Raw genomic sequence first — 20,616 nt, forward strand, 5'->3', positions numbered from 1 at the left:
CTCTTCACCAGTTATGTATTTAACTAACTTGACGCTTAAGTCGGGACAAATATTTCTGGCTTAATTTCAAGCTATATTGGCGAGTTTGTATTTTTCTTACAGGTCAGGATTGATCACATTGAAATCGTAATTGCTGGGTTCGCTCAGTAACGTCATCCCCATGCACCTCTATATGTATGTATTGTTTAACTTTTACATATCCGCCCCATCAAAATATGCGTTCTTTTGGTGTGTTCTGTCAATAATCTACTGAAAATGGCCAATCAAATTTTGCATGTTGGCGGCATCCATAAGATAGCGAGGCCGGTGTATCTTCGGTGGGATGGCTTATTTGCATACATATGAGTTCTCTACGTGTGAGAGGGTATTGTTTAATCTTGTACCTGGGCAGTGGGCACCCCGCAATCCTGAGATCGAGCACACTAATGCTTAATTTGGAGGTGATGTGCTACGTTCAGCCAGCCACATAATGTGCTCGGCTAGGTATGCAAAGGAGCTGAACAACACAGCACAAGGCCCACCTTTTGGAACAGATCAACTATATTAACGTCATCGGTAAATAGATAGAACCTGAACCTATAAAAGCGGCCCCTCCCTCCTTCACCAGTAATTCTACTTCAATCCTTAAAGATCTCAAATCATACTATACCATATTCTTCCTTCAATCATCAATCGACGTTTTCCGCCATGGCTGACGAAGCTCGTGTCAACAATTTCAAGAAGGAATTTCATAACGCTGCAGCAAAAGCTGTCACCGCTAAACAAGAAGCGAAAAAAAGATATGATGAAGCGAAAGAATACGGGATGACAAATGACCCTTTTGATGCTTGGGTTATACAGAACGTAAGTACCAAAAAGGGACTCCTGACAATTTGGTATATATGATTTATAACCTCACTATTTAGGACCCTGCATTTATCAATGTGTACCATATGTACACCGATAAACACTATATGCTCACAGAGGCGTTCACGTTCTATGATGAAGGGAAAGCAGGTGAATGGAACAAGAAGTTTAAGGATTTGCGGAGCAAGTGGCATCTTGGATATTTTGGCAACGGGAAGGAAAAAGGGTCAGACTTTATCGTCATCACTGACGAAGATGTTGATCGTTATGAGGAGATTTTGGAGGAACAGTGGAAGCTAAAGAATGGCGATTGAGTGTGGGCACTGAGCTTTCATCGAGGGTATAGGGTGACCTTGGAGGAGCTCGATTTAGCTGACTATACATTTTATGTGTCCCGATATTAAACATGACCCGCCCAATGAATGATGCTTTAAGGTCTTGATGGTGAGGCCAGAAAATAGTGATTAAGTTTGTACTGGTCAAGCCGATCCCAGAACAACAATATGTACTAGTATATATTCCACTTGTAGCAGTAATACTGGTACAGAAGCGCCCGACATCGGTTTCCATGCTGCGAACATTGAGATGGTCTTTCAAACCTAACCACATGATACAGGTAAATAACACGTTATGTACATACCAGTAATAATACCATTTCCTTTTTAGAGATTGTAACACAGAGACAAGGGCCTAAAATTACAGGCCTTGACTTTCTAGACAAACTTAACAAACAAAGCAACATCTGAACTGGCAAATTGGTAAGTTCTCCCTTCTGCATCTTGCTGTTGCTTTACTGCAGCGCTTAATGCTTCCTGGGGATCACGCGTACTACAGCGAAGTGCAAACCATCTTTATCAATTTACACACATTCATTTTTTCTTATCCTCACCGCCCACTAGGCGAGTGAATGGGTATAGAACGGATTTCGTACATTATTTCGTAAGCTCCACTTTACGTGACGTGACCTTGGGTTATCAAATTGAAATATACAATTGAACAGTATTCCCTGGAGGAAAATTAGCAGATTCCATAGCATTCGCTGTCAAAGCCAAGCAGAAAGACATCTCTGAGACTCGAACGCTATTTTATGCCGATTCACTGATCTAAAAGTCAAAGCACTAGAGTCATGAAGCTTTCCAGAACCAGCCCCTGTACAGTACCAGTCCACCTGCGTACACTTCTTTTGCACTTGGATACAATCTCGGCCTATGGATAGCGCAAAATGATACCAAATCCAAGGAGCCGTTTCCATCATAGAAGCTAACATGTCCTCAAACTATGCATTCGCTGGGTCAGCTGTATGACCATGTATATCGAAAGCGGAGCAAAAGGACGCAAAGGGGTTGTAGTAGGAATTGAATGATTCCGCCGTCGATGCGTTTGAGGCCTCAGTGGATGGCTCGTCGGAGCTTTCCTGTCCCGGCAAATCACCCGCGGGGGGGAATTCGAAGATGGCGAACCACGTGCTATGTCTCCTAGGTTGATGCCTTTGGTAACTGGTTTGATAGCATTCAACAAGCGAGAACACGCTTCTCATACAGAGGAATCCAGAATTGCTTGTAGGCCTTTTCGGATCTCTTGATGGGAAACATCGCCCCGTAGGATCAAAGAATCTGCGCCGTTTTTGACGAGGACAGCCTTAGGCAATATCTTGTCGTTGTATGCTCTAGACAGCATGATGTGCTTGTCGACATCGATACGATAGAATTTAACGGCTTGGATATCGTTGTTTACCTCCTCAAACACCGGTTCCATTGCCTTACACCGATCATCCAACGACGAAAAGTAGATGACCACGACGGGCTCAATTGACTGTTGGACTTTGCGCTTATACTCTTCATCCCTGGGAAGACGTAAGTTCTAACCAACTGTAAATTAATGAATGGCAAACAACGTACGAGCTGATATCGGTGATGATGCCACTAGCCATATTGGTAGCAGTGGAAGTGAAAGTTGTGCGGCTTGGGTGCGAAAGTGTAGGTGGCGGTTTCTAAGTTCCTCACACCACGCAAATGTAGCCATGACGATGGCTGACCACCAAACTATACCTGTCATGCTACAACGCAAGTTGATTTAAGTAGACAATAATAAGAAGATTTAACCTCTAGAAACGTATCCTAATCTTGTGATAACACCTACGACCTACACATAAAGCCAGCCAAAACCTCCTCATTAAGGTAGAAGCCGCTAACAAATGCAGAGTTGAATAGATCACCGATTGAACGATATTATGTCCGTAAGCATACATTAATTACTAGGTAAGGCTCCATAAAGCACAATCTCTCATGGCGTATCCTTTCTTGCCGGATGGGTTTTCTGTTCTATTGGACAGAGGCCCATACCCTAACACCCCATCAGTTTGATATCACAGGAGTGCTTAGATCCCAAGTGCTTTTCTCAACAGCATCCACCAGACACGCCGCCACACTAGCCCTCGAGATCCCCCCCAGGCCCGCGAAAATACCGAGTCCTTTCCCATCGTTGCCAAAGAACTGAACAGGCGCTTTTTTTGCCATAGTCAGTCTCGCTGGCCTCAACACCACGAACTTCAATCCGCTTTTCTTGAGTATCTCATCGACATGATTGTGGTCCGCGAATGAATGCCCAAGGGAAGTGTGGGAAATTGCCCATTTCATAATCACAGTGATATTCGCGAAAGAAGACCCTACTCCAAATGAAGACATTGTCACAATTTTGGAAACGCCATGCCTTTTCATAGCAGCGACAAGGTTTTCGTGCGCGTGAGACATGATTCGAGTCCCCTTTTCTTTCGGGGATGAAAGCGTGACGATCACGGCAGTTGGGAGGTCGCCTGGAACTGCGTTGAAAGCGCTTTCAATGTCCGAAGGTTCCACTGGTGTGCCCTTCACGATGTTCAGGCCTTCCATGGCTGGAAGCGCAGAGGGATTCCGAATCAAGGCTGTAATCTTGTGGCCACGCTGCAATGCCTCATCAATGACGAGACGACCAGTCTGTCCACTGCCACCAATAACAAGAACACGCATGATTGAATTTGCGATGCGGTAGGATGCTGACTTTATTACCGGTTGTTATGGGTATTTTGGATTAACACCGTGGTACAATGATTTCAATGAAACTGTTAACTCTTGAGATCATCAGATGATGAACTAGATATTTTGGAACGGTATATAGACAACGAACTTCTATCAGATATATATAGCTGTGACATAAACTCTATCGAGGTTGTCAGGGCTGGTTTGACCTAAGGACTGCCTACAAGAGGTCTTGGGTATCCTGCACCACACAGCTAGTCGTTGAAATGTGTTCAGTGACGCGGCCTGGCTTCTACCTAGTTAGTGCTTGCTCAGCTACCGCAAGTAAGTGACACATAGACTATTTCCTGCTATCAATCTCGCCATAACTGTAGTCCGAAGTCCGTGTGGTTGCATGGGCCTAGATGAGCGATCGTAGGATTACAAATCCTAGTGCTTACGAAGATTGTGTAAAGTTTGGAGACCTCCCGATAATCCAAGGATGACGGCCTACGACGACTCTCACGTCCCCATAGTGCAGGCTGGGAACCTGAGAGTCAAGAGTCAACCCCTTGAACAACGGCGACATTTTGTGCGAGAATGAGCGATGACATTACGGTGAGGCAACTTTAGTCTCGAGGCCATGTTCTTAGAGGAATGTGGCTTGACCACGGCAAGTAGCTAAGGCTTTCAAATTTTGCCGCAGGGCTGCTGAGTCAGGGGACTGTAACGAACTGGGGTTGTTACCATTCGCGGATGCCTGACGTAGATGACATCCACTTAGGCATCCACGCCTACATGTACTTAGTTCTATCTCACCTTCCTCCTTCTCCTCAAGCTATTACTTTCGTCGAACAGCTACTGTTTCCTTTGCTTCGTATGCTACGCCGTACGTTGATCTCTGTGAGCATCTGAGCAACCTCACAGGGATCATTACGTAACTACAGATCATGTCAGAATGTGTAGAGCTTTGTTTTAGTTATCACATGATTGTACTTAATAACGTGATTATATCGTTCGGTTTATAGTTTGTCTGAGTTGCCATACAAAACAGTGTGGTAACAGAGCTGTTTGCAATTAAGACTCTTTGCTATCTCATTCGTAAATGTCACCTACATGGCCCACAGCTAGTTCCGACAGATCATCCAGAAACTCGGTTCTAGGAGGCTTCATAGATTTCCAAAGAATTTCATTAAATTCTTTAACACATTGTATAATTGTAGATTGCGAAATACGGTACATGTACCATAGAAGGTGCATTTTACTGTGTTCCTTAATTCAATGCGGCCCGGTCAATGATGGATCTGCGCAAAGCCCTTGGCGATGGAGCCAGAAAACAGTTATTATATGTGTAGTTAGTGGTCAAGCCGATTTCGAGAATGACTGTAAAACACTAATTACACTTTGCCAGCTTGGCCATTTGAGAAGTAGTCAGTCTTTTCTTGCTGTTTATCATGTGTACAATCATCTTGCGCTGCCCAGGGTTCAGGTTTCGCGCCATCTTGAAATAATTTAGGGGGCGAATGGTTGCTGGAGTTTGGGGGATGAATGTTGGGACGACGACACACCAGGGGTTGTTATTTTTTGATCAGTGATAATACATACATAGCATAACAATTTGTATCCGTATGAATTTCACCGTTCCATACCGAAACATGACCCATGTATGGAACTAACCATATATGGGTGTTTCCGATCATGGTGATTAGGGTTTGAAAGAGCGTCTCTATGTTCGCGGCATGGAAACCGATGTCGGGCGCTTCTGTAGACTAATTTTCCATTACTGAGAGAGAAATCGCATCAAATTGACCAGCCATGGATCATGAATTTTGTAATTTTTCATAGATACGTAGATCGACATGTAGTCAAAATCATAACAAATGCACTGCACACATGGGCAGAGACAGAGTGAAACAATAGAATAGTGGCCGCCACAGCCAAGAGAAAAGATAAATGAGCGTGTGCCATGGCCAGATCACGTATTCGCCTAACCTCTCTTCAAGTTCCTCCGAGTGAAGTCGCGTATCGAAAAACGGGCTGTCGAACTAGCCCAGCCTAGCCCTGGTGGGCAATGTGGACATGGAAAAGTCCCGACTATCACCGACTGAATGATATCGCCAGCACCGGCGGAAACTTGGAAATGGATTGACTGCAAAAAGCCCAGTTAGTATTCGAGTCAAATCAATTTCAATTGAATGGAAAGGGGACACACCATCTACTTCTCATCATCAAGATCAGCCATAGCATCGGCAAGAGCCTCAGCAGAGCGCTTAACCTCATCAACAGCGAGAGCAGCACGCTTAACCTTATAGCAGCCCTGACCGGGGTGACCGCACCACTTCTGAAGAGCAGCGGGGTGAGCCTCAGCCATAGCTTCGGCAAGGGCATCGGCAGAACGCTTAACGTCGCCAGTAACATCGGCGGTGCGCTTCATCATGTAGCAACCCTGACCAGGGTGACCGCACCACTTCTGAAGACCGCGGGCAGCGACGGCTTGGGTCGAACAGGCGACCATAATGGCAAGAGCAACGGAGTAGAACTTCATCTTGAGATGGAGGTGGTGGAAAGAATTGAATTGAATAAGTCGAAGTAGAAAGAATGGATAGATCGAAAGCCGGGCGAAGATGTGATCTTTGCTGTGGATGGATGCGATGAAGAAGAAAAAGAGGAAGTAGATGAGCTGGATGGTCGGTGGTATTTATATTGTCCTCGATGGATGGTAGAGCGAAGCTTTAGGCTTCATGATGAACTGTAGTTCAAAGGAACTATTGAGGACTGAATTGGGATGATGAGCCAGCAATTGAGATTTGGCGGTTAGGGTTGTAGTGAAAGAGTGTTTAGCCTGAGATGGCTTTGACAACCTGCTCAGGCTAACAGTTTGTGTATTGAGAAATCATCTGTGATTGGAAAATTAATGTGAATACACCATGTTGACAGTGAAGGCATTGGAGATGGCGTTTCAAAAGTCCTGGAGGGGAGTTAATTGAGGAGGGAAGTCTTTGAGGGGAAGTCCACGTGTTGTGGAGGCAAGTGCAGGTGGTGACCGGAAGAGGCACTCAATAAGGACGGGCCGAAAAGGGGAGAGTGACTGGAATTGCCAGGAATGGGGGTCAATAGGGTATACCTTGATTGTCCCCGGTATCAGCTATTATCAGCTATAATTAAATTCTAGTTAGTATACCCTGTAGATATACATACTCTGTAAATATACTCTATACTATAGTATACTACTATACATACTATACTCCTACGGAGTAAAGTATGCTATGCTAGCTATGCTAAGATAAGATCGGGCCGGCGCTAACCAGAGTCGCGCGATGCCGAGCCCTCCGGGCCCTTTCTATCCGGTTTTTCCTGCCGCCCCATTTCTCCTCCCCTGCCTAACTCCCCTCCAAACCACCCACTTCAAGGACTTACGGACCACTGTCAAAGAACTCGAAAATGTTCTCCAGAACGGCCCAGCCCGCCCGGGTATGTTGAATGATCCCTCCTTCCCTGCGACCGCTTCGTTCCTTCCCCCCCTGTCGCGTCGCGATTGTAACTGACCTCTTCAGACCCTGCTTCGCAGCGCCTCCGTGGCCACTACCGCCGGTCGCTCCATTCCTGCGAGATGTATGTTATGCCATTGACTCCCGAAAACACTTTCGCGTATTGAATTCGAATTCGTTCTTTGTGTGGCTAATATTTTGCGACCCAGCCTTCGCCAGCGTCCAGTCCGATATCTTCAAGCCCACTAAGTATGGTGGCAAGTACACCGTGACCCTCATTCCCGGTATGTTCGATCAACGCCTCTCCTTCTCCTTCTCCTGAATCGACTCAATAATTACCGACTCAATGATTGCCATTGTCGGGGCACAACTGCCTGCACGGTTGCTGATATTTGCTGTTTTTCAGGTGACGGAATTGGTGCCGAAGTCGCCGAATCGGTCAAGACCATCTTCAAGGCCGACAACGTCCCCATCGAGTGGGAGCAGGTCGATGTCTCCGGTGTCGACACCGGTAACAAGCACTCCGAGGAGCTGTTCAAGGAGTCCCTGGCCTCCCTCAAGCGCAACAAGCTCGGTCTGAAGGGTATCCTTCACACCCCCGTCGAGCGCTCGGGCCACCAGTCTTTCAACGTCGCCCTCCGCCAGGAGCTCGACATCTACGCCTCGATCTCTCTGATCAAGAACATCCCCGGCTACAACACCCGCCACAAGGATGTCGACATGTGCATCATCCGTGAGAACACCGAGGGTGAGTACTCCGGTCTGGAGCACCAGTCCGTCCAGGGCGTCGTCGAGTCCCTGAAGATCATCACTCGCGCCAAGTCCGAGCGCATTGCCAAGTTCGCCTTCAGCTTCGCCCTCGCCAACAACCGCAAGAAGGTTACTTGCATTCACAAGGCCAACATCATGAAGCTGGCCGACGGTCTCTTCCGCAGCACCTTCCACAAGGTCGCGGAGAACTATCCCACCCTGGAGGTGAATGATATGATTGTCGACAACGCCTCCATGCAGGCTGTCTCGCGCCCCCAGCAATTCGACGTGCTGGTCATGCCTAACCTTTACGGTGGCATTCTGTCCAACGTTGGTGCCGCCCTTGTCGGTGGTCCCGGTGTTGTTCCCGGCTGCAACATGGGTCGTGACGTTGCTGTCTTCGAGCCTGGTTGCCGTCACGTCGGTCTGGATATCAAGGGCAAGGACCAGGCTAACCCCAGCGCCATGATCCTCTCTGGATCCATGCTGCTCCGCCACCTTGGTCTGGATGACCACGCCAACCGCATCTCCAAGGCGGTCTACGATGTTATCGGAGAGGGGTAAGTTTTGCACTGCATTGCAGGATTCTTTTTTTCTTTCTTTCCTTTGAGAACAATTCTAACAATTTCTACAGACAGACACGTACCCGCGACATGGGTGGTCAGGCTACCACTCACGAGTTCACCCGCGCTGTCCTCGACAAGATGGAGGCTTCTCTGTAAATTTCGACATCGTCACCTCCCACCACCACAATCCTACCCACTACCGCTACGACTGAGGGTGTTGCTCCGGTTGATCTGCTTGCGCCCTGCGGTTGATCCTGCAGGAGCTGAATGGAATAGACCGGTGCGATCCCATCCTCAATTATGTATTATCTCCCTCTTTCTCTATTTGACTCGCGATGTCCCTTGGCAAGTTACAGCAATAGACAACTTTTTTGCATTCATGAACAACTCTTTGTAATCTTGTAAATGTAATTGAGGTGCTCTGCCCAGGAAGGGCAGGTCCACATAAATCAAATCATATATTGTTCAAGTTTATATTGGCATTGGCATGACATTGTAGATTCCAAGCAGAGCCACCGCCGGGCCCAATCTTGAATTTGAATTTGAATTTTTGTAGAAGGGGTATCGTGTGTAGTGAAAGGGGTGAAAAGGGTATCGAAAGTGACAGGGCATGATTGTTTGAGCCGGGGGTAGTCCCACTCCTCGCAATCAAAAAACAATCCGTCTCTTCCGACCCGTATACTTCGAATTCTGCTTAACAACCTTCCCCTTCTTCTCCTGCTGATCCTTCTTCTTCATAATCCAAGCCCGATCACCCTTCCGCGGCTGACGAGCATTATTAACCTCAGCCGCCTTCCTCCTCGCATCCAAAACATTAACACCATCCATCCCATTAACAACGCCCGTAATATCACCACTAAGACCACCCCCACCAACCGTAAGAACCAGGTAAAGCTTAGCATTCTTAGTTCCCGGATCATCTTCAAGCATACCAGCTCCAAACCCAGCCTTAACCGCCGCACCACTAATCATACCCCGCTGAATATCATTCTTAGGATAGAATTGGCAGACAGCACGCCCCCCACGACGAAGACTCGCGTAAAGACCCTCAAAGAATCTCTTCAATCGTCCTTCGGGACTGACATCACTCGTCTCGGCGTTACAAAGCCACTGAATTGCAGAGATTGAGATCGCCGCATCAAATGAACCAGGTCGAAAGGGAACTCCTTGACCGATATCCGCGAGGAATAGATCGCCGTCGACTTCGCGCTGCAGTGCTACGTCTAGCATAGAGGGTGAAACGTCCATACCGACCCATGTGTGCGGTCCGCCGTTTTGCGGCTCTTCTTGTGAGAGGATTTCGCCGGATAGACCGCTTCCGCAGCCTACGTCGAGAATGAAGGAGGGGCTTTTTAGGTCCAGGAGTTCGAGGGCTCGGTACGTCATGTCTGCTTGGATGTTCCGGATTCGGGAAGAGGTTGTATATTTGCGTGATTCATTGTCGTTGTAGAAGAGGTCTGGCGGGCTGGTGTGGAGGATTGATTGGTTAGTTTTGATACTTTGGGAGAAAATAAGAAAAAAAAAATGCGAGTAGATCTTACAGAATATCTTCGGGGCGCGACATCTTGGCTGTATCTCTCTTTGTTTTGATTGAGATGTGTAATGGAGTTTTGGGAGGGAGATCTCGAAATTCATATTCCCGAGACTTTTTTTTGCGGAATCGAAAAGAGTGGGGGGGATTGGGCGGTGGCCTCAGGCAGAAATTGTGCATTCCCGCCGAAAGCGTCATTATCGATAAAGTGTCCTTCTCTCTTCATCTGCAACCCCCCCCCAATTTCCTCATCTTCTTCACACCACTCCGTTCCAAGCGACATTTCTTCACCATGTGGATTCTACCACTGGTAGGGTACCTCGGGATAATTGTGGGATTTTCGTTCCTCACCCTCGCCATCGGTAAGTTCAGTTCAGCTCAGTTCAGTTCACATTCCTCCGACAGCTTCGAGTATACATACGGGTATACATGGGCCGCAAATAAATAGATACCATTAACTAACACCACCCCAGCATCGGGCCTCTACTATCTCTCCGAGCTAGTCGAAGAACACACAGTCCTCGCGCGCAAACTTCTCACCCGCCTAATCTACGGCATAATCACCATTCAAATCCTCCTAGTCCTCATCGACCGATTTCCCATCTTCCTCTCAGCCCTCGGAATAGCCTCCCACCTAGTCTACGCCAGCAATCTCCGGCGCTTCCCAATCGTGAAACTATCCGACCCCCTCTTCATCCTATCATGCATCCTGGTCCTAATAAACCACTGGCTCTGGTTCCGGCATTTCTCGAAACCGCCGTCGCCGTCTCGAGCCGCGGACTCCAATTGGCGCCAACCGTATAGCGTCAATTACGAAAATATGCCATCTTTCGCGGAGGTTGCGAGTTATTTTGGACTTTGCGTTTGGTTGGTTCCGTTTTCGCTTTTTGTTAGTCTTTCGGCTGGTGAGAATGTGTTGCCGAGTATGGCGAGTGCGGGCTCGGCGCAACAGCCTAGCGCCAGTGCCATGGGTCATAGTCGTGGGTTTTCGGATGGGAGGTCTAAGAATAAGGGATGGCTAAGGCTTTGGTTGATAATGCTTCGGATTGGGTTAGGGAGAGTGGGGAGCTTATGGGTTTTTGGAGGGGTGATCAGTCGAAACGGTTCTGAGGATGTTCGTCTCGCTTTCGCTAAGTTGTTCTGCCTGCTGCTGTAAAATTACCAAAGCATTTGTGGTGACATATCATGAAATGAACAGAAATATCAAGTATATCCAATACGGCCAGGCCAAGTTCAAAGATCCAAACATCATGCAATGAAAGTAATTTAGTCAAGCTCTTTCGCCGTAGCTACATGAAACGATAATGTGAGGACTGGAAGACTGGAAGACCGGTATAGATTTCAAAATGGTTCCAAAATAAAAAAAAAAGACTTGTAGACTCGAATCGAAGAAAGAAAGAAAAGTTCATCAAAAAAGAAAATCAGTAGAAAAAAAAGAGGGAGTGAAGAAAAGAAAAGAAAAAGGGGGTATAACGATAAATCAAATAGAGATTTCCAACGTCAACATAGCCATATTGCAACCTCATCCTAATTACCATTATCATTAAAAAAAAAAATCCCTCACGACTTGTTGCCATGGCATGCCAATCGGGTACAAAAAAGAAATTATCTCATTCCGCGTGCAAATCGTGAATAAATCAATGGGGAGTATAGCTCGGAATATGGAGAGGTACCACAGCCCGAAGGAAAGGAACTAGTGCGTTCAAAAAGGTGGCGAGGCAATTATGTAGTGTTGCATGCATGTGTCATTTATCTGCCCTGTTGAACTGAGTAATCATCAGGTGCAGGTGCGTCTGTATCGAGAATGGTCAGTAAAAGAATTCCCAAGGGGGAAAGAAAAAGCTATCAAAGTCATCAAGTTGACATACAGTTTTCCATAAATAGCATCGAGCTTTCACGTCTCTTCGTCTTGGCTGAACGGGTATCATCGGTAGATAACATTCCATTCAATGAAGAAAATGGAGCATCGGCCCCAGCTCCAGCCCCAGCCCCAGCTGCATGTTGGTTGTACATATCCGGTCCAGGCCCAGATCTGGCAGTTTGCTGATGCTGATCATAGCTTGGCTGCATAGATATGAAGCCCGTGTCATTGGGATGAGGGGCTCGGGACGGGTCAGCATAACCGCCACTGCCCTGCTGTGCATCGCCCGCACCTCCCGGGCCTCTAAACGAGGTCTGGTTGTATGAAGGGGTAGGAATATCAGAGAACATCTGATGACGCGGAGATCGAACATCATCCGCAGACAGACTATTGTCAACAGTCAACTCCACAGACGGGATCGGAGTAGCACCGGCATCACCGAAAATAGCTTCGAAATCGGTGAGGAACATCGAGAAAACGGGAGCAGGGATATTGAGCGTGGGAGCGAAGACGATTCCAACATTCCGAACAGTCATCTTATTCACGTCGGAATTATTGACAATTTCAATCAGGAATAGCGACAGTGCTCGGAGCAGGCACAGGTTCGGGCGAGGTAGTCGGTGGATCAATGCGTTGAATGCGTAGATCTTCTTCGGCTTATCATCAAGTTCAAGAACACGGAGGAAATCCAGGTGCAGTTCACGAGTAAGAACAGTCGTAGGAAGTTCGCGTAGATATTGCTTGAACAAAGAAGCAACAGCATGAACATCATAATACTGATCCCCAGCCAAAAAGTCGACATCGCCCTCATTATTAAATCGTTCCTTCAAGCCCTTGATAACAACATTTGACCCGCTGAGTCGGAAAATGCCTTCCTCTAGCGCTGCGTCCTTGGCGGTCAAATATTCAATGCAGCGATAGACTACCGCGGGCAACTGAGCATCCACCACGCCGTGGGGTGGACACTCTGCCACAGCTTCGGCCAACGGAATACCAAAGACAGGCCGAACAGGTTCCTTGTTCTCAGCTTGGGCGATGCTTGCCGCCGTGCCATCGCTATTAACCTGCGCAGCTAGGTCGAAAGAGGACCTCGTGCGGAAACCCCAGATACTGCGTTTCTTTTCCTTAGTTGATGTTTTTGGTTTGTTTCCCCATGCTCCGACGTCCTGGATGATGGAACCGTTTGTGGGACCAGAGATTATTTTCGGAGATTGAGGCGGTGCATCAATGACTTGGTTCAGGTCGCGGAAGTCTGTGGATAGGGCGGCTGGAATGCGAGGTGAAAGAGGGGCTTGCTCGAGAGAGGAGCCAAGGATAGGTGGGTCAGCCGCTACGGCATCATCGAAGCTGAATCCCTGAACGGGGCCGCGGGGTTCTTGCTCTGGACTTTCAACGCCTCTGCCGGTGGGGCGCTTGTTCTCATTATTGGGGTTGCCCTTGGACTGGCCCTGGCCGGGCTGTTGCTTCCCTTGAGTCTGAGACTGATGCTTTGAATGACCATTTCCACGACTGTCATTGTCTGAAGAAGGATTTTCCACATACTCCATCAACGCATCGACCCATCTATCACGATCGTCATCACTTTCAGCACAAAGAACATGACGAACGAGCGCAGAGGAATCCTTCTTCTTCGGCTCGAGGATCAAGAATGCGTGGCGGTATTGGTTTTCTGCGTCTTCTTCACTGCCTGGCGGAGACTGGTTCTGACTGCTGGAGTGTTGTGACTGTTTTCCAATCTGTGCATGCTGAAGCTTGATAGTACCCATGTGTGGACCACCCGGGGATTCAAAGTATTTCAGTTCTGGTCCATGGAGAGTGAAATAGCGTGCTTTCCACCCGCCAAAATTCTTGCCACGTTTGGTCAAATAGCCCTCCTTTCGGGGTTTGCCATCCGGACCTCGAGACATGTCAGGCGGAGGCGTCGATTGCCCTTGGCCCTTGAGTAAATTGGTCTCATCGTCACGAGGCTCAATGGCATCACTTGTCAAGAATTTGCAAATAACCAATGCCGCCTTCTCGTCCATGGGCGTATCCAAAAGGCTCTCAAAATATAAATTCAACGCAGCTCGTCGCGCATCGATCTTCGCGGGAGAATGGCCGCTGAAGATCGAGCGCTCAGGTAGCTTTCCGGAGAAAGTTGCTAGTTGACGGACTTGCTGATCGAGCTGCGGCAGAGATGCAATCACCTTTTCGACTCGCCATAGTTCCGACATCTCAGACCGGGATATTACGCTGAGGGTGAAAACTGGCTCTTCATCGAGGGGTTTGGAGGCCATATAGCTCATTCGGGAAGGTCGAAGTCGTGAGGATGACACTCGGACTTGAATCACGGGAAGCGCATTGGGTGGCAAGAGGAGGCCAGGATATTCGTCAGACACCAGTCCCTGGTATATGGTGCTTTCGGGGAAATGAAGAGATCGGGGACTATCGATTTTGACTGTGGGGTCGATCATTGGGATCGGACCTCCAGGCCTTCCAGTCTGTGGTGCAATATCTCCCGGTTGGAAGGGTGCAGGGTGATTGACTCCTCGAGGGGAAAGAGGAAGACCAGAATGGTTGAACCCGGCTGTCATGGGACTGGCCATATCTCTAGGCATTCGGGGTAGAGGTGAACCGATAGGTCGGTCTTCTGGTCGAGGGCTCAACGGAAGACCAGGGCTTTTGGGCATGGAGGCTCCCGAGCGTCCATTTGGATGGTTGATTCGGGAGTTCAGAATTGACCCCATGGGTGGAGGAGCGCCAACAGTTGGCGGCGATCTTGTTGCGAAGTCGCGAGGAGCAGTTGCCGAGCTAGCAGATTTAGCAGTGTCTTTTGAACTGCTCGAGCCTGCAGCTCCGTATGCAGCTCCTCCTGCTGCTGCTATCTCAATTTCCAGATCCTTATCCAAAGCGACCTCTCGATCCCGATCGTCCTCCTCGCGGGTCTTCCTCCTTCCGCGCTCGTCGCTTAGCCTTTCAGCTTCTCCGGGCTCACCGTAATCTGAATCTGAATCGGATCCTGCAAGCTCTGCGCGAGCATCGCCTGATCGAAGAGGAAGATTCAAAGGCGCTGGGGGTGGTTTGCGACTTGGCTGGGGAACTCTTTGCGCCTCACTGGTGATGGGGGAAGATGCTTCTCTTGAAGCGGCAAATCCTGAATCACCAGAGCGTGGGACAATAGTAGATTGACTTCCTGTCGAACCCTTCAGTGCAGATTCAACCTGACCGGCAGGTGAATCCTCATTATTGGGCAAGATAGTTCGTGGAACCGAGGTCTCGGCGGATGATGGAACTGGCGGGGTAGAGGACTCCTGGAGCTCCTGAAACTTCTTTTTGTATCTTTCCTTCTCCTTGAATGCGCGCTCCAGGTCCTTATTCAGGCCCAAGATCAACGTCCGTTGTTTGTCGACCAACTTCCACAATTGCGAGTTCTGGGAGGCCGCTTGGTGCTTTTCTCTGAGGAGGTGCACAATAACCGCTTCCGCGGAGCCAGCAGCATTAATAAGATTTCCGATGTCAGTGGGACTCAGGGAATTTGCGTCAAACGTGGACTTTTGAGACGCGGAGGACAAGGAGGAGATGGCGGAGTCGATCGAGGAGGTGCGCGGCATGACGCGGTGAGGAGTTGGGCGTTCCCCAGACGCCGACAGGATGGAGCTCACAGAGGACGATGCGGAACGATCGGGCTCGGTCACGCCAGGCGGTTTCGCAATATTACCGTCACCGGACCTGGCGGCAATATCTGACGGACCCGTGCTTGTCATGATGTCCGGCGATGGGGAGGAGGTATGGGGAGGGTTTGATGGGGGTACGGGGAACGGCGCATTGGCTATACGAGAGATGGGCGAGCGGTTGGAGAAGGGAGACGGGTTGGCGCTAGATCGAGGAGAGAGTGGGCTCTGGGATATAGGCGACTCGTTGCGAATGTAAGATTGTGATTGTGATTGTGATTGTGGAAGAGAGCTGGTATGCAGCGGCGACGGTGAGATATGGCGAGAGCCAGGAGGTCCGGGGCGCGCAGCCGCCTCCGACCGCGATCCCAAGTAATCACGAGGGATAATACCGCTATTCAGAGGTGGTGGCTGTTTGGGAGGCTGGTTTCTGGACTGTCTTGAGAAATCTTCCTCACTGCCTCGCTGCTGCGACATGATTCAGGGATCAGCATCAGAGGGGGGTCTCTTTCTCCGGGGGGGAGGTCTCTCTCTGGGGGGGGCAGGGGGCGCGAAGTGGGTGGTGGGCTAGGCGGGTCCTCGGAAGCTGAAGGTTCAAGAGAAAGGGGGGTTGTTTCAGCCGAGGAGAACGGGCTTTGTTCTTCCCAGCGATGGCGGGGGAGGAGAGATGCAGAAGGTCAAAAAAAGGGGGGGGGGGAGTTTGTGAGGTTCCTGTGATTCTCTCATTTAGTCTCGAGTTCGTCGGTGGAGCCACGGGTGACGATCCCTAGTGACAGGTAAAACCGGAAACGAGGAAATGAGGGCTTGGTTTGATCCACTTAGGTTAAGGTCTTGAATACGGATTGATTGGTGTGATGCTTTGATTTGATTCTATTTGGTGGCTGATAGAAGTGTGATTGCAGCACTGGTATACTAGGGGGATGGATATACTAACTAGTAGGGGTGGTGTAGTGTATACTACCACCCATGACGAACTACTGGTACTTTCAAGCTCCGAGTCTCCACGAGCTAAACTAAGAAAGTTTACAAAGAGATATATCTGCACGGTCCTAACACAAAGAAGGACCCACGAGGCACCTACTAGTAACAATAGAAAAAGGTCCGAGCATCACCACGAGATCCCTGGCAGGACCCCATGAATATGAATTCAAATAGTTCAAGTTATCCTGCACGTCATATAAGTGAGGACTTTTATAATACATCTCGATAGAAATTGAGGAGAGATGAAAACGAGAAATGGAATCAAAAATTCAAGTGTGCTCGCCGACTCCGCCAAAATGCAAAAAGTAGGCTATGATACAGAACCTCCAAAACGCCAGGAACATGGAATGGACATGGACATGGCCCTTGGGTAAAAAGGCAACTGGAAAATGTACAAAAGATCATGCGATATTGCCCGCCATTCCAATGAAGAGGGCTTGAGCAGCCAGCTGAAGGGACCAGAAGCCAACCTTCTTGAATCGTCTTTTGCGTGCTTGGTCATCAACCACGTCACGGGCGAATGCGTCGTAGGTCTGGTGAATATATTAGCACAACTCTCACAATGGAAGTAATAATAGATCAATCGAATACGAAGGTAACTTACCGCAGCAGAAAGATCATCCATCAAGGCGCTATCAAAAATAGTCCAGCTTCCATCAAAGTCACCCACGCGCTTGACCAACCGACAATTGATGGGAATAAATGTGCGTTTTGAATTGATGTATGCGACGATGGGTCGGATGAGCGCATTGTTGATGTAGGAAAGGTCACGGGTGAAAATAGGAACCACAGCCCGGACATTGTTAAGATGAACACGCAGGTCCATGGCCAATAATCGTTTATTAGCATCAGACATGGTCTCAGGATCAGTGTGTAGGCGCTGTGACACCGGTTCGGAAAATTGGTTGGAGGTGACGGTTGCTTCGAGGCGATCGTAAAAGTCGGTCATAACTTTCGCCAGGCTCTCGTCGTTATCGGCTGGGAACATGATATCGGCCACAATGTCCACGGTGCCTTCGTGGATCCATGAAAAGGGGCCTTGCACGCCACGGTTCAGATGGTCAATATTCAGCGCGTCCACGCGGATTCGACTATGTTTCTTCCATGGGCTGGCCTTTCCGTCTTCCTCGTTGCCATCGTCTAACCGGGCTCCTGTGAAGCCATGAGTTTGGCGCGGGTGAATGGTGAAGAGAGAGTTGTCAAATGACCCGGACATCATGTTGGCCGACATAAAGTCGTAGAATAGCCACTGCTTGCGCAACTGTGGGAGATCGCAAGAGAAGATGCTAACGGAAAATGGGCGGAAGTTATCAGGTTGGTAGACTGAGACTAGTACATCGTGCATCTTGAACGAGTCAATCTCGAAGTCACCGGGGTTATGGTCATGCCGATAGGATTTGGGATCGAGGTCCTCTTCCGGCCAGTAGACCTGTCGACGGTCGACAACTCCGCGAATTCCCTTCACTTCCACATCACGGAGTGGACCCTTCCCATTCAGCCATTTTGTAAATGATAGGGTGACATTGACAGTCTCAATGGAGAGGTCGAACTGTGTGTAGTTTGTATCCTCATCCTCTGTCACAGTTAATTCTTCAGGCAATGGTTCACCTCGAGCTGCAGCCTCAGCTGCAGCGGCAGCAGTCTGCGGAGAGCCCTTGCTAACATGCCCCGTGCCCTGACCGGGTCGTCTTGACACGAAAACGTTCTTGAAGGTGATGACGCCACCGCGCCATTTTGGCACGATAGCGGATTCAAAAACTACCTTGGCCCCGGATGATTTGGTGAGATAGTTACCTACCCAACCGGCCAGCGTTTCTATTCATCACGCTTCAGTTAGTAAATTGCGTAGTGAGAGGGATGATTCTCGAGACCATGAACATACCTTGTGCAAACACTGTGTTGATAGCAAGAATGAGAAGAGAGAAAAATGTGGTTGTTCCCACCACGACCCATACAATATGGCCCAGGAGAACCCATGAAAAGAGCGCCGCAATCTCGTCTAAACTGAACGGTCGTACGCTTCTGATAGAAAACCACTTGAACCGCACTTTTAACCGAGACCAGAAACCTGTAGCTGCAGCCAAAAGCTCTTCCTTAGTCGGGCGATGAAGATGCGGCATATGCGGAAGCCGGTCCATTAAGTGGCGATTTGAGGGCGCGAAGTGAGGTGGGGGTTGAGGCGATGAAGAAGAGGGTTGGGAGGGAATATTATCGGGATTTTTGATAGTCGTTTGTTTATGGTCATCAATGTGATTATGGGGATCATCGGTTGGGTCTTTTGGGTCTTTTCCGCGAGGTTGGTCGTTGGGCTTGGGCGTGTTGTGCACAGTCCGCCTCCAAACATATTGCGCCGCTAATTTCTTCGATGGAAGGATGCAGGCTGCGCTTGACTCGGCAGCAGCAGATGTAGGAGAGATACCGAGAACAAAAAAGCCTCCGGAAGCAAATCGTCTTGTTAGGTAGGTGGGTTTCGCAGCCGGTGTTGATAGCCGTCGACCGGCGAAAAAAGAATCGAAGGTCTTTCTCGATGATGCTTCTGTCGCGATGCGTGGGCGTATGCGACCCAAGAAGGGAGTTGCTGACTCCCATAGCTGGGAGTACAGCCGACGTCCGATATTGGCGGACATCTTTCCCATCACATCCTGGGGAATAATTGGGGGGGGAAGGTTGGAACTGGGACGGCGGCAGCTCTGACTGGAAAGTGGATTGCAAGCAGGCTGGAACTGGAGCATGATTTCATCGGGTGTTTGCTCTGTTTGTTCTGTTTGCACCAAAAAATCTCTCGGGGGCAGCCCACACTTTTCTTTTCGGAGGGGCGACCACTGATAAATTCTACGATAACAGACCCTCTCTCATTTTTTTAACCTCCAGCACCAACCACATAAACGACATTATGCCTGCCCCAACTGCTCTTCGCCAACCGGCGGAAGCTCAAGAGCTTCCTTCTGCCCCTGCTGTCGGTACGTGAGAAATAATTGTCTCGGGTCTTGGTTTAAGATCACATCGCGCTAACACCACCCACAGCCATGGAGGACGATGAAGTCTTGATTGACGCCCAAGCAACACCCGAGGTGGACTCTACCAACGCCGTGGCCGACTCAACCGCCGACAATGAAATGCGCATTGACGAAGAGGGACGCCCTGTCTTCACTCCCGCGAAGGATACCAACACCGCATACCGCATCGAGAACCGCAAGGTCCCCGTGCCTCCTCACCGCATGACTCCTCTCAAGGCCAACTGGACCAAGATCTGCCCTCCTATCGTCGAGCACCTGAAGCTCCAAGTGCGCATGAACATCAAGAGCCGGTCTGTCGAGCTGCGAACTTCCAAATTCACCACCGACACGGGAGCCCTGCAAAAGGGCGCTGACTTCATCCGCGCCTTCACTTATGGATTCGATATCGACGACGCTATCGCTCTGCTTCGTTTGGATGATCTCTACATGGAGACTTTTGAGATTAAGGATGTGAAGACGCTTAACGGGGAGCATCTGGGTCGTGCGATTGGTCGTATTGCTGGAAAGGACGGCAAGACTAAGTTTGCTATCGAGAACGCTAGCCGAACTCGTGTCGTGCTTGCTGATGCGAAGATTCACATTCTTGGTGGTTTCAAGAACATTCACATTGCGCGGGAGGCTATTGTTAGCCTGATTCTGGGTAGCCCTCCGGTAAGTCATTTTCCTAGGATTTCTCGACTCTTGCAAGAGCAGGAGCTAGAGCTAGAGGCAAAGAATCATTTTTCTAACCTTTCAAATAGGGCAAGGTCTATGGCAACCTTCGGACAGTTGCTTCTCGTATGAAGGAACGTTTCTGATTTCAATGACTTTAAAACAAAATCCTGGCATGGTATCGGCGTTCAGGAGCATCCCGATTGGGGTTTCTTTTTCTTTCTTTCTCTTTTATACATATTCACAGCTACTACGAACCTGAGAAGGTATGACGACATCAAG

General features: G+C 49.0%; 10 protein-coding genes across 10 annotated transcripts; 4 read left to right on the forward strand and 6 right to left on the reverse strand.

The window, feature by feature from the left end:
• Positions 1-687: 687 nt before the first annotated feature.
• N7509_002157 (uncharacterized protein) lies at positions 688-1,160 on the forward strand (the record flags this gene model as incomplete). Its single annotated transcript, XM_056626794.1, has 2 exons — positions 688-843; positions 906-1,160. 2 exons carry the CDS (start codon positions 688-690, stop codon positions 1,158-1,160), a joined length of 411 nt encoding a protein of 136 aa, XP_056492589.1.
• A 1,219-nt stretch (positions 1,161-2,379) lies between these two features.
• Positions 2,380-2,776, reverse strand: N7509_002158 (thioredoxin domain protein; the record flags this gene model as incomplete). Its single annotated transcript, XM_056626795.1, has 2 exons — positions 2,380-2,689; positions 2,745-2,776. The coding sequence occupies 2 exons, from the start codon at positions 2,774-2,776 to the stop codon at positions 2,380-2,382; spliced, it is 342 nt and encodes a 113-aa protein (XP_056492590.1).
• A 424-nt stretch (positions 2,777-3,200) lies between these two features.
• N7509_002159 (NAD(P)-dependent oxidoreductase) lies at positions 3,201-3,851 on the reverse strand (the record flags this gene model as incomplete). Its single annotated transcript, XM_056626796.1, has 1 exon — positions 3,201-3,851. One exon carries the CDS (start codon positions 3,849-3,851, stop codon positions 3,201-3,203), a length of 651 nt encoding a protein of 216 aa, XP_056492591.1.
• Positions 3,852-6,054: 2,203 nt separating this feature from the next.
• N7509_002160 (mating alpha-pheromone PpgA) lies at positions 6,055-6,384 on the reverse strand (the record flags this gene model as incomplete). Its single annotated transcript, XM_056626797.1, has 1 exon — positions 6,055-6,384. One exon carries the CDS (start codon positions 6,382-6,384, stop codon positions 6,055-6,057), a length of 330 nt encoding a protein of 109 aa, XP_056492592.1.
• Positions 6,385-7,280: 896 nt separating this feature from the next.
• N7509_002161 (isocitrate dehydrogenase (NAD(+)) IDH1) lies at positions 7,281-8,799 on the forward strand (the record flags this gene model as incomplete). Its single annotated transcript, XM_056626798.1, has 5 exons — positions 7,281-7,310; positions 7,394-7,451; positions 7,537-7,611; positions 7,734-8,637; positions 8,712-8,799. The coding sequence occupies 5 exons, from the start codon at positions 7,281-7,283 to the stop codon at positions 8,797-8,799; spliced, it is 1,155 nt and encodes a 384-aa protein (XP_056492593.1).
• A 492-nt stretch (positions 8,800-9,291) lies between these two features.
• N7509_002162 (18S rRNA methyltransferase BUD23) lies at positions 9,292-10,207 on the reverse strand (the record flags this gene model as incomplete). Its single annotated transcript, XM_056626799.1, has 2 exons — positions 9,292-10,108; positions 10,185-10,207. The coding sequence occupies 2 exons, from the start codon at positions 10,205-10,207 to the stop codon at positions 9,292-9,294; spliced, it is 840 nt and encodes a 279-aa protein (XP_056492594.1).
• Positions 10,208-10,466: 259 nt separating this feature from the next.
• On the forward strand, positions 10,467-11,330 carry N7509_002163 (SVP26/TEX261 family protein; the record flags this gene model as incomplete). Its single annotated transcript, XM_056626800.1, has 2 exons — positions 10,467-10,536; positions 10,648-11,330. 2 exons carry the CDS (start codon positions 10,467-10,469, stop codon positions 11,328-11,330), a joined length of 753 nt encoding a protein of 250 aa, XP_056492595.1.
• Positions 11,331-12,028: 698 nt separating this feature from the next.
• Positions 12,029-16,162, reverse strand: N7509_002164 (GTPase-activating protein BEM3; the record flags this gene model as incomplete). The annotated part of the gene is made up of 1 exon (XM_056626801.1): positions 12,029-16,162. The coding sequence occupies one exon, from the start codon at positions 16,160-16,162 to the stop codon at positions 12,029-12,031; it is 4,134 nt and encodes a 1,377-aa protein (XP_056492596.1).
• Positions 16,163-17,067: 905 nt separating this feature from the next.
• Positions 17,068-19,398, reverse strand: N7509_002165 (mitochondrial distribution and morphology protein; the record flags this gene model as incomplete). Its single annotated transcript, XM_056626802.1, has 3 exons — positions 17,068-17,199; positions 17,271-18,481; positions 18,549-19,398. The coding sequence occupies 3 exons, from the start codon at positions 19,396-19,398 to the stop codon at positions 17,068-17,070; spliced, it is 2,193 nt and encodes a 730-aa protein (XP_056492597.1).
• Positions 19,399-19,559: 161 nt separating this feature from the next.
• Positions 19,560-20,480, forward strand: N7509_002166 (pre-rRNA-processing protein PNO1; the record flags this gene model as incomplete). The annotated part of the gene is made up of 3 exons (XM_056626803.1): positions 19,560-19,626; positions 19,691-20,334; positions 20,424-20,480. The coding sequence occupies 3 exons, from the start codon at positions 19,560-19,562 to the stop codon at positions 20,478-20,480; spliced, it is 768 nt and encodes a 255-aa protein (XP_056492598.1).
• Between the last annotated feature and the right edge of the window lie 136 nt (positions 20,481-20,616).

Source organism: Penicillium cosmopolitanum (assembly GCF_028827165.1).
Source record: "Penicillium cosmopolitanum strain IBT 29677 chromosome Unknown utg000004l:1.0-4361866.0:1.0-4365735.0, whole genome shotgun sequence".
NCBI lineage: Eukaryota > Fungi > Ascomycota > Eurotiomycetes > Eurotiales > Aspergillaceae > Penicillium > Penicillium cosmopolitanum.